Below are 11,996 nucleotides of genomic sequence, written 5' to 3' on the forward strand. Positions count from 1 at the left end.
AAATTCTATGAACTCTAGTGTTTTTTCACTTTTGATATATTCGACAGTATTGAAATTGTTAAATTATAGGCGGTGTTAAATTTCGGAAAATATAAAATTCGAAGGTAAAATGAAATTTTAAAATTTTCTTTATAAAATTGATAAAATCTAATTGTTTCATAAACAATAAATATAAATTGGTCAATTTATACTTACTGAAAAAAAATAAAACTTTTTCGAATCTGATTTGTTAAGAACAAATGGTAGAATCATCACTTATCAAAACCCAACGACTAATTTGCTTTTTTTTGGGGGGTCTCCATTTTCTATTTCCACCGCAATTGGTCAAAACCCATTTATTTAATTATTTTTAACAAAAAGTCAGCGGCACGCCGATCGATTGCGACGTGGAACAACTACAGCCCCCCCAGCGAAACCAATGTTCCTAAAGTTGGCGACCTCTTGACTCCGTTCGTTCCTTTTCGTTCACCGATCGTTCAAACTTCTTCGTGCCATCGTCTCTTAATCGAGGTAAGTAAGCCTCTTTTTCTCTTTTAGAAAACTGTTCTTGATCTAGAAATGTTTTGTGAGTACAATTTTTTTACAAATTTTCACCGTCAATATTCTCCTTCTTGCAATCCTTTTTCCACAAAATTTGTTTCTTGATGTTTTACCTTTATCTACAGCGAACTCTGAATTATTACATTTGATGCGCTAGTGAGCATAATGGCTGGTTAAGTGTTGCATCAGTTATTGTCGGCAGAGTTTAAATCTGAAATGGACAATAATCCATGTCTACGTTAAATAGTCGGAACAAACACGGCTTGTTCCTCATGTTGCTGTTCTTATCTATACATTTTCAAGGGTTTGGGGTCTTAAGGTCAAGTGCATCGTGGGTGCTGATGTCTGCTGATGCAATTGTGTGGAATCCTCTTTTTAACTGTTCTCCTTTCCTTCGAGCTGCAAATATTCCTAGCTGTTTCTCGAAGTGTTCGAAACTTTACTCTTTTCAGTTACATTTTTCTTTCAGTTTGTCATCATAAATTTTTCCCAGCCTTCGCAATTTAATACTATCTGTTGGTATAATTTAATCCGAGTTCAATCAGCCGATTTGAGTTAGGACTTCAAAGGTTATGTGCATGCTTTCTCTGTTAGGTTTCTTTGTTTGTCCTTTCTCTTGTTTGGAACTCCTTAAACGATAAACGAAGGACCGTCGTTTATGATTAATTGAGTGATGGTGCGGTTTTTGATCCTGTGTTGTTTCCATCTTTGCCTAATTTTGTAAGCTATTTCTCTAAAACCTAATTGTTGATAGCATGTAGCTTTCCTTGGTTATTTCTGTTTCGAAAAGCCAAGCAAAAATCAATGGTTCTTGCTGTTTTTGCTCAAGTGTATAATCTAGTTATAGTTTGGAATTATGACAAATAAGGCCCTTAGAAGTTCAGATATCTTGTCTTATGCACTTGATTAGGAAGAAATGCTTTTTCTCAGGTAGGAATGAGCATCTATAACACGAAACTGATAGACTCGAATGATCCAAACCGAACTGAACAATCGATTTTTCCAAATGCCTTTTCCATAACCACCCTGGAAAGATGAACTCAGCAAGATCGATCGGTCACTTGGTATGCATGTGTGTTTGATGATGTTGATGAATAACAAGGCAGTCATATGATCGGAAAAATGTGGCAAAGTGTATAGTTAAATTAAATGTTTGAAAGCATGTAATTGTCCATTTAGATTGCATTGATCTTGTAGATTTAAGAATTCTAAAAAATGAAGGGTTGATAGCAGCTGTTTTCTTTTTCTGAAATAGATTGATTCTTAAACATGAAGTATATATATAGATTCCATCACTAATACTTGTTTGCTCAACTTGTGTCATTTAGATAGGTAATGGCAAACGAGTGGCCACGGGAACCCTTGCTCCCGGGGTTACTAAATCCTCCTAAGCAGCCAAAAAAGGAGAGCATGGTGAAGAGGAAAAAATTCTTTCGTAGTAGAAGTGCCCCATCGGTAGACCGTTCGTTGGTACCTATGGATGTAGTTCATGACAAATTTCCTGGTCCACAGTTAATATCGGGTTTTTTTTGCCCGAGTTTTAAGAAAGTTGCTCTTTTCTTGGTCATCTACCTTGGCGCAGGTGTTCTTTGCTTTTATCTTGTGAAGGATCAACTTTCCGGGAAGAAAACAAATGGAGTGCTTGATGCAATTTACTTCACCATTGTGACAATGACCACAGTTGGTTATGGTGATCTGGTTCCAAACAGCACTGCTACTAAACTTCTGGCCTGTGCATTTGTGTTCACAGGCATGGCGTTAGTCGGTATGTTGTTGAGCAGAGCTGCTGACTATCTTGTCGAAAAGCAAGAAGTTCTTCTATACAAGGCCTTGCATATTCGTGAAAAGGATGGTGAAGCACACATGATGCAACACATCGAAACAAACAAAGCGAAGTATAAATTCTATACCGCGGCAATGTTTCTCGTGCAAATGGTCTTAATTGGCACGGTGTTTCTGTGGAAAGTTGAGAACCTAAATCTTGTTGATGCCTTCTACTGTGTTTGCGCTACGATCACGACACTAGGATATGGAGACAAGAGCTTCTCTACTGAAGAAGGTCGAGTTTTTGCGATTTTTTGGATCGTGGCTAGTACTATATGTATGGCTCAGTTCTTTCTGTATCTTGCCGAGATATATTCTGAGCAGCGCCAGAGAAGGCTAGCAAAATGGGTCCTAACCAGGAGAATGACATATGTGGATCTTGAAGCAGCAGATTTAGATGAAGATGGAGCTGTGGGGTAAGCAATGCATCTAATCCTCTGTCAGAGATTGTTTGAATGATCATCGGTTCGGTTTAAAACATTTTCTGAAATGGTTGCAGTGCGGCGGAGTTCATAATTTATAAGCTGAAGGAGATGGGGAAGATCAGTGAGCAGGATATCGCAATCGTGATGGAAGAATTTGAGGATCTAGACGTCGACCACTCGGGTAAATTAACAACAAGTGATCTTGATGTTGCACAATGTGATCGATAGAGAAGCCCGTCGGGTAACACCACAATGATGGCCATGTTGCCTCTTTGAATTTTGTTTGATATATGGCTTCACAAATGATGCAGAGATCTACTTTATCAATTTGGCCTTGAGCTCATGTGGAAATGGCATCCTTGTGGGTTGAATAATCTGAACTTGCTTTGACTAAATTAACTTGTTGAATTTGTCCGACTAACTTATTCTACCCACCTAAACCCGATTAACCAAATCATCCCTATCTAGATTGACGTACCCAACTCTCTTGCGCTACTCTAACTATCTAGTTCACCCAGATCAACTTGTGTCTCCACGAACCAATTGGTCCATTGAGACCGCCTCGATCCAAACTAAGGAATTTTTGTTCTTCCTACGCCAAGAACAGAAAATCTCTATTTCTAATAAGTGTTTTATAAAAATAATTTATATAGATAAAATATGTCATAAAAGCCTAGTTGTTTTTTGTAATACAATTTTGTTTCCCTTGATTTTCATGAGACATCTGCAATAGTAAAGCACTCCTAGAAATTATTATTATTATTATTATTATTATTATTATTATTATTATTATTGATCCTGTCCGAGAATTGAGTCGACGGACGCTGGGGGCGCGACGCTCTAGACTGTCTTCGGATGACCTCCAAGATGACGTGGACCTCCGGCGAACCTGCAGCAAAGCCGAGCCGGGAAGGGATTCCCGGTGACGACCCTCCGACGCTTAAGTCAGGCAACGACGAGATGAAGTAGAAGCAGAGTAACGAGACTGTAGCTATAGTGAAGAAAATCACATACCTCCGTTAAAGTCTAGGGGTCCTTATATAGGATCCCGGAGGGGCGCGTGCACGCTTCCCAAAACATATCTTAAAATGGACATGTCAGAAAAGTGTCTGACGTCATACCGCAACCGTCCGAACATATCTCCGACATGACAGTGGAAACTTCCACCGTACGATCTTCTGTCTGGTTTGGTCGTCGACCATGCCGTCTGTCGACGGCGCATGTCTCAAGAAGGATATCGCCAGCTGTCCATTTCGTTCTCTTCTCTTTTGTCCGTTACTAGGCTGAGTGGGAGAGCCGCTCGGTCGCATACTCGGACGAGCATGCAACCCTAGTTTTCGGTAGCTCGGCCGAGCGGACATGCTGCTTGGCGCATCGGCTCTTTTATACGAGAACCCCTGAGCATCGGAAACCCGACCTGCGATCGAGCTGTCTTCGCGCTGGCCTGGGCGCTATCGCGGCCGATCGGCGAGGTGACCTTCTTGCTCGGCAAGACCATTGGGCTGACCATCTTGACTTTGACTTCCACGTGTCGTTGACCACTGTACGACCGGGCCCCCTCCTTCACCACCGGATCATATGTCTTCCCCTCAAGTCTAGTCGAAGGAGGCTAAAAGTCTGATTGACTGGACTATTAGTTTGGTGGTGTAACGGCCGCTCGGCCACTGATGTGAGTGCTTCTCCGCTCGGGCACTGTGAGGGTGTCATGCAACCGCTTGGCGGCCTACCTGTTGGGCCTTGGAAAGTTTTGCTTGTCGTTGATTGCCTTGCCGACCCGAGGGCGATTAATGCTGACGTCTTTAGGATCTCCTCGGAATTCGTGCGAATCCTTGCCATTAAGGTCGAGCACGCGACCACGCAGGCGCAATGGAGTTCATTAAATGTTGCCCTGTAACCTGGCGCCACATGGAGCCGTCGACGTCATCGTGCAGCGGGGGCGTCGGCTCCAATGGGACATGTAGCGGTTTGAATTCAACGGTCGGATGTCGACTTCGATCTCCGCGACCTAGATCGGGCGGCTAGGGTTGACCGAGCCCGATCTTTATAAAGCATCGGCGCTGACTTCTATTCCATCGTTGCTGCCTCCGCGTGCTTCATCGCCTTCCTCGGCCTCCAACGTTCCGGCGATCTTCTACCTTCCTCTCCTAGGTCTCCTTTTGTAAGCTCTCTGATTCTCTCTTGTTTTTGTGTATGCTTCCCTTTGCTTTCCTTGGCATCGCCTCTCTCGCTGCTCTTTCCGTCAATCTTTTCGACGAACCTTCTGTGTTTTCATTTTTCGATCATGGCCAGTTCTTCCAACCCTTCTCCTGGCCTCTAGTATCAAGCCATGGAGAGTCGGTTTGACTCAGGAGATGCCTCCAATCTGATTAATGCTTATGACATTCCTGCCGACCACAAGCTTACCCTGGCCGAGCCGTCTGATCGACCCCACGATCCGCCGGTCGGTACTGTTACTTTCTTTCGCGACCAATTCGTAGCTGGCCTTAGGTTTCCCACCCACCCCTTCATCATAGAAGTGTGCAACTACTTTCGCATTCCGCTCGGCCAGCTTGTACCCAACTCCTTCAGGCTGCTGTGCGGCGTAGTGGTGCTCTTCCGAGTGCATAACATTCCCCTTAAGCCCCAGATTTGTCATTATTTTTACTATCCCAAACAGTCCGAGATAGGCACCTTCTTGTTTCAGTCTCGGATCGGCTTAGTTTTATTTGATAAGATGTCTACCTCCAACAAGCACTGGAAAGACTATTTTTTCTTTTTTAGTTTTCCTGAGTCGCTACCTTTCCGAACCCAATGGCAAACTGCTCTGCCACCTCCCCTCGACCTGAAAAGGTATAGGACCGAGCCCGCTTTTCTCCACGCGACCAACCTGCTGGCCGGGCTGAAGTTAGACATCCACAAGTTGCTGTCCAAGGGGATGTTGTATCTGTTCGGTTTAAGTCCGATCCGAACGCAGCTTCCGAATGGCCCTGGTAAGAAATAACTTTCTCTCCTTTTCTTTGGGTCTAACTGATTTCTTTTCTCTTTCTTGCAGCTGCCACCATGATGAAATCGGTGGTGCTCGGCATGCTAAAACGCAAGGCTGACGAGATAGAGGCAGCTGCAGCGCAGGAGGCGGAGAGACTTGGCATCGCCCCGGTCGGCTCTCATGAAGGCGAGAGCGAAGAGGCACAGACGGCGAGTGATGCGTCTGCTGCTCGGACCGCCACTACCGATGCGGCAGGAGAGACCGCTCCGTCGGGTACTCAACCGACCATTCAGACCGAGGAAGCGGGGTCTTCTGGTGACGAACTTCCGTTGGTTGGACGCAAACGTCACCGAACGGGCACCCCCACCCGCTCGGCCACCTCAGTCGTGCGCGTGTCCGAGCAGACAGACATTCCCCCTCCGTTGGCTCCCTCAACGGTGGAAGCAATATCTTCCGATCGGACTCCCTCTCAGGGCGATTGGCCTTCTGACCCCATCGTCGTCCAACCCCTTAGGACCCTCCTGTTAGAATGTATACTAAAAGCCTAGCTTTTGGTATAAAATAATTATCTAGAAATAAGAATCACATTGGTCAAATGTCTACATTTGTGATAAATGTAGTTGTTCAATTAATTTATATTGTAGATAACATAGTGTGTGGTGTCACACACAGAAGATCATGTTATCAGTACCTTATAAATTATAAACAGTAGCTCACGACCAAGATGGAAAGGAACAAACCATTGGAAGGTCGTAGTGTAATTAGGTATTAGTTTATCTTAACTATATAATTACACTAGTACACTTAGAGTGTATTGAGTAGGACCATTTGAGGTTGTTCCTTTTATACTGACTTTATGAAAGAACAAAGACCTCAGTTATTATGGAAGTGTGTGCTCTTAATCCTAATATAATAACAAGCACATATATTTGATATTTATTTCTTTAATTTATCAATGGGTAAGATTTAGTTTGATAAATCAATAAGCCCGATAAGTTGGGAAATGATATCACTTATAGTGTGTGTTGTTGATTATAGAAGGAAACTGTGTCCTAGTAATCTAGGTTGAGAATGTCCCCAAGAGGAGCTCATAAGGATTGTCATGTTAAACCCTGCAGGTGGACTTAGTCCGACATAACAATGAAGTTGAGTGGTACTACTCTTGGAGCTAGATATTAATTAAGTGAGTTGTCAGTAACTTACTTAATTAGTGGACATTTGTTATCTTAAACACAGGGAGACTAACACACTCATAATAAGAAGGAGCCCAAAATGTAATTTGGGATTGGTGCGGTAGTTCAATAATAGTTCTTTAGTGGAATGAATTATTATTGATGAAATTAAGTTGTGTGTTCGGGGCGAACACGGGATGCTTAATTTCATCGGGAGACCAAAACCAATTCCTCCTCTCGGTCCCTATCGTAGCCTCTAGTATATAGAGATTTATACCAACCTTCTTACCCATCCAATGGGGTCGGCCAAGCTAGCTTGGAACCCAAGCTAGGGCCGGCCAAGACCAAGTGGATGAGCCATGTAGGTGGCCGGCCAAAGCTTGGGTCCCAAGCTTTGGTGGCCGGCCACTAGAATATTAAAAAGGATTTTTATTAAAATTATTTCTTATGTGGATATCATGATTTTAAAAGAGAGTTTAAAAATTAAAAATTTCCTTTTATAACTTTCTACAAAAGATTAAGAGAAGAGATTAATCTCTTTCCTTATTTGTAGTTTAAAAGGATGGTTTTAATTTTTGGTAAAAACTTTCTTTATTTGTAAATCATCTACATGTTTAAAAGAGAGTTTAAAATTTGAAATCTTTCCTTATTTGTTGTTTAAAGGAGGATTTTAAATTTTAAGAAAACTTTCCTTTTTAACCATGTTCATGATTTAAAAGAGAGTTTAAATTAAATATTCTCTTTTATAAGTTTCTACAAAATATTAAGAAAAGATTTGATATCTTTCCTTATTTGTAGATTAAAAGAGATTTTAATTTTTAGAGATAACTTTCTTTTTATCCACATGTTAAAAGAAAGATTTTAATTTATTAAATTTCCTTTTTATAAACCAATCATGAAGGGATAAAAATTATTGGAGAAATTTTATAAATTTCCGGAAGCAAATAAGGAAGTTTTAATTGGTGTTTAAAATTTTATTTGCTTGGAAGTTTATTGTTGTGGCCGGCCATTGAAATTTGAAAAGGAAAAATTGTTTTAATTAAATAAATTTTCTTTTTCATTGGCAAAAGAATTAAGGAAGTTTTTATTAAATTTTCCTTATTTGCCAAGACCAAGGATTATAAAAGAGGGGGTAGAGGAGGCTTCAAGGCTAACGACTCTATTCTATTTTTCTTCCTCTTTTCTTCCTTGGGTGTGGCCGGCCCTTTGTTTTCTCTCCTCTCCTTTGTGTGGCCGAAACTTTCTCATGATGGAGATAGCTTTGGTGGCCGGATCTAAGAAGGAGAAGAAGGAGAGAAAAGAAGCCTCTTTTCTAGCATCCCTTGGAGCATGGTGGTGGTGGCCGAACCTCTTCATCCTAGAAGAAGTTTTGATGGCCGAAATTTGCAAGGAAGAAGAAGGTGCTTGATGGTTCTCATCTCGGAAGATCGTTGCCCACACAACGTCCGAGGTTAGAAGAGGAATACGGTAGAAGATCAAGAGGTCTTTCTAAAAGGTATAACTAGTAATTTTTCTTTCCGCGTCATACTAGTTATTTTTGGAAATAATACCAAATACAAGAGGCATGCGATTCTAGTATTTCGAATATGTTTTTCGATGTTGTGTTCTTTTGTTTTTCCTTGTGATTTGATTATTCTTTTCGGTTAACCTAAAGTTATTTTAGGAAATTAAATATTAGCTTTCCATAAAAGGTTTTGTCTAGTCGGTGGTGGTTGCTCCCATATCCAAGAAGGCCATGTGCCTCGCCACGTCAGTACTGGGAACCAATTATGGAAATTAATATTTAATGGAATTAATAACTTAAGGTGATTTGGGTCGAACGTGTTAAGTTCCGCAGGAGACCCAAGTCAAAACCTAAAAGAACGAATAGATTAAGTTTTGGATCAAACGTGTTAAGTTCCGCAGGCGATCCAAAATTTAATTTAAAAGAACACATGGTAGTTAGGAAAAGGTTCAGACCTTTGTACAAAATTTTTGTACAGTGGAACCTCTAGGTTTTCCGAGTAGCAACCAACACCTCCCTCCTGCTCAACGTAAAATCAAGCGATCTCTTATCCACTCTGATCCGACCGGCCAGTCCTTTGCCCCTTCAGCCTCTGCTCAGTCTACCCCGGGCGGGTAAAGGATTATCAAGGCTATACTGCATCTTCCGACAGAGGAAACTCTGCGGGCGACCGACCGGCCAGCGGGCCCCAAGCACCAGATAACCATCCGGGGACCCCTGGCGAAGGTCTGGGAGGACGCTCGGACGCGCGTTGCTTTGATGCCTCCGGGGCTACTCGGCGACAGCCACATACAACAGGCCACCGGGGTAACTCTCATTATAACCTTCTCCTTTTCGTTTCGGTCCGGCACTGACCCTTTCCCTTCCGATCTGGTTGTAGTATTGGGTGGAAAGTATTGCGGTAAGCAACCGCCTGGCGCTCCTAGAACAGGAGTTCAAAAAGCTCAAGGTCTCTAGTGGGGCTCCCCCTCAAGGCCCCCCTTACGTCGTGTTAAAGGCGGAGCTTGACAAGACCAAGAGACTGCTGGAGGCCGAGCAACACAAATCCTCTGGCCTGCAGACTATGGTGGATCGGCTCCAGACCGAGGTTAAGACCTATGACAAAAAGATCGAGCTGGTCAACACCAGAAAGAATAGGATCATCACCGACCTGGAAGCAAAGAATGTCGAGGCTCGAGCGCTCGAGCAGAAGGTCAAGGAGTTAACTGATCTGTTCACCGCCGAGAAAGCGGGCCGCTCGACGGAGGTGATCGCTCTCCAGGGCGACCTGAAGACCGTTCAGGATGCACTTGAGGCCTCCCGAGCTGCCCTAAAAGAATATCAAGAGGCTGAGCCGAGCCGGTTCGTTGTCATGCAACAAAACTATATCCGTTCGGAGAAGTTCGCAAAGAAAGCCTGTGCTCGTCTTGTCCATGCGTTCGAGCTGGCCATCACTGCCACGGCTGACTATCTAAAGACAAAGGGTCGCCTTCCTGAGGATTTCACCATTCCTGTCCATGACCATGCCGAGCTTCTCACCACGATCCTTGATGAAATTTTTGCTTATCTAGAGTAAAGTTGTTGATATGTACTGGCTGTTCGGCCTGCTTCATTGCATGTATTCGTCGTTCGGCCTATTTTGATTAATGCGCTCTTTTGGCCTTCCATTATTTTCCTGTTCAATCGTTGTGTATATCCGAGCGAGTTACCTGTTCCCTAGATCGCTATTGAATTCGTGAGAGCCTCTACTTTATACCTTCGAGCTGCTGCTCGACAATCGAGTACAATACCACCTCTTTTTCGTAGGACCTGTTAGGTTGAAGCTATGCCAAGGCTGAGCTTTATAGTCACTGCTCGACTCTGTCGTTTAACGTCGCCGCTCGACGGTCTTCAGGCCGGGGGGTTTATAGTCGCCGGTTCGACTTTAGAGTTTAACGTCGCCGCTCGACGGTCTTCAGGCCGGGGGATTTATAGTCATCGGTTTGACTCTATAGTTTAACATCGCCGCTCAACGGTTTGATGGAGCGTAGCCGTTCAGCGTAAATTGGTTATACCCTTGTATTTCATGATTTCATTTCTGCAGTCAAAGGGTACCGAAGAACGGAAATACACATAATGAATTACATTGGTGCAACTTTCACCCAGCTCGGTATTGTTGGAGATGGTTAGCGCTCAATGGTCGTTCTAGCTGCCATCCGTTTTCATTTTCAAGGTAATAGGCGCCCGATCGAAGTTTCTTGATGATCTTGAAGGGCCCAGCCCAGGGACCCTCCAGCTTGCTTACATCACCGATCGGTCTCACCTTCTTCCATACTAGGTCGCCGACCTGGAACGCTCTGGGAATTATTCACCTGTTGTAATTCCGCTTCATTCTTTGCCGGTATGCCAATAACCGGACGGCTGCTTTGGCTCGCGGCTCGTCTATCAAGTCCAGCTCCAGCTGCCTCCGCTCGGCATTAACCGCGTCATACTGTTGCAACCGATCGGATTCTATTTCGACCTCCACGGGAACGACAGCCTCCCCTCCGTACACCAAGTGGAAAGGAGTGACCCCCATTCTCTCCTTAGAGGTCGTGCGGATCGCCCATAATACGCCTGGGAGTTCGTCCACCCAGGTGCCTGCGACATAGTCGAGCCGAACTCGAAGAATCCGCAGGATCTCTCGATTAGCGACTTCGGCTTGTCCGTTGCTTTACGGGTAGGTCACGGAGGTGAAGTGCTATTGAATGTCATACCCCTCGCACCACTCTCGGAGATGTTGGCCGACAAACTGTCACCCATTGTCGGACACGAGCCGACGTGGAATGCCGAACAGACATATTATGTGTTGCCAGATGAACTTCTTGACCATCTGCTCGGTTATTTTTGCCAGTGGCTCGGCCTCGACCCATTTGGAGAAATATTCCACTACCACGAGTAAAAACTTCTGCTGCCCGGTTGCCATAGGGAAATGCCCCACAATATCCATGTCCCACTGGTCGAACGGGCAGGATACTGTAGACGCCTTCATTTCCTCCGTTGGGAGATGGGAGAAATTGTGATATTTTTAACATGACAGACAGGTAGTGACGGTCCGAGCAGCATCTTCCTGGAGAGTCGGCCAAAAGTACCCGGCCAGCAGAATCTTCCTTGCCAGCGAGCGACCGCCCGGATGCCCTTCCCAGGATCCTCGATGCACTTCCTGTAAAATGTACTCCGCATCTTCCGAGCTGACACATTTTAGCAGCAGTCTGGAGAAAGCCTTTTTATAAAGCTAATCCCTGATAAGGGTGAACCGACCAGCTCTCTTCCTCAGCAACTAAGCTTCTTCCCGATCGGACGACATAGCTCCCGATCGTAAAAATTTCACTATGGTCGTCCTCCAGTCGCTCGGAAACGCGAGAGCCTCCATCCTGTCAATATGAGCCACTAAGGATACCTGCTCGATCGGTTGTTGGATGGCGATCGGTGATATCGAACTCGCAAGTTTAGCCAATTCATCCGCAGCCTGGTTATCCGCTCAGGGAAGTTTCTGCAGACTGACTTCATCGAAGTTGGCCTTGAGCTTTTCGAAGGCCTCTGCGTACAGCTTCAGCCTTGCGTTGTTT

The 11,996-nt window shown here is 44.2% G+C and overlaps 1 protein-coding gene across 5 annotated transcripts; it reads left to right on the forward strand.

Moving 5' to 3' along the window:
* The first annotated feature begins 416 nt into the window (after positions 1–416).
* On the forward strand, positions 417–3,210 carry LOC122012356 (two pore potassium channel a-like). 5 transcript variants are annotated; one of them, XM_042568876.1, is made up of 3 exons: positions 417–510; positions 1,869–2,780; positions 2,864–3,210. In XM_042568876.1, the coding sequence occupies exons 2-3, from the start codon at positions 1,876–1,878 to the stop codon at positions 3,015–3,017; spliced, it is 1,059 nt and encodes a 352-aa protein (XP_042424810.1). In that variant the 5' UTR covers positions 417–510; positions 1,869–1,875; the 3' UTR covers positions 3,018–3,210. The 5 variants fall into 5 exon arrangements, with proteins under 5 accessions (XP_042424810.1, XP_042424807.1, XP_042424805.1 ...); XM_042568873.1 differs by lacking the exon at positions 417–510 and adding an exon at positions 829–969; XM_042568871.1 differs by lacking the exon at positions 417–510 and adding an exon at positions 877–969 and having other exon boundaries at positions 1,873–2,780.
* The last annotated feature ends 8,786 nt before the right edge of the window (positions 3,211–11,996 follow it).

Source organism: Zingiber officinale, chromosome 8A (assembly GCF_018446385.1).
Source record: "Zingiber officinale cultivar Zhangliang chromosome 8A, Zo_v1.1, whole genome shotgun sequence".
NCBI lineage: Eukaryota > Viridiplantae > Streptophyta > Magnoliopsida > Zingiberales > Zingiberaceae > Zingiber > Zingiber officinale.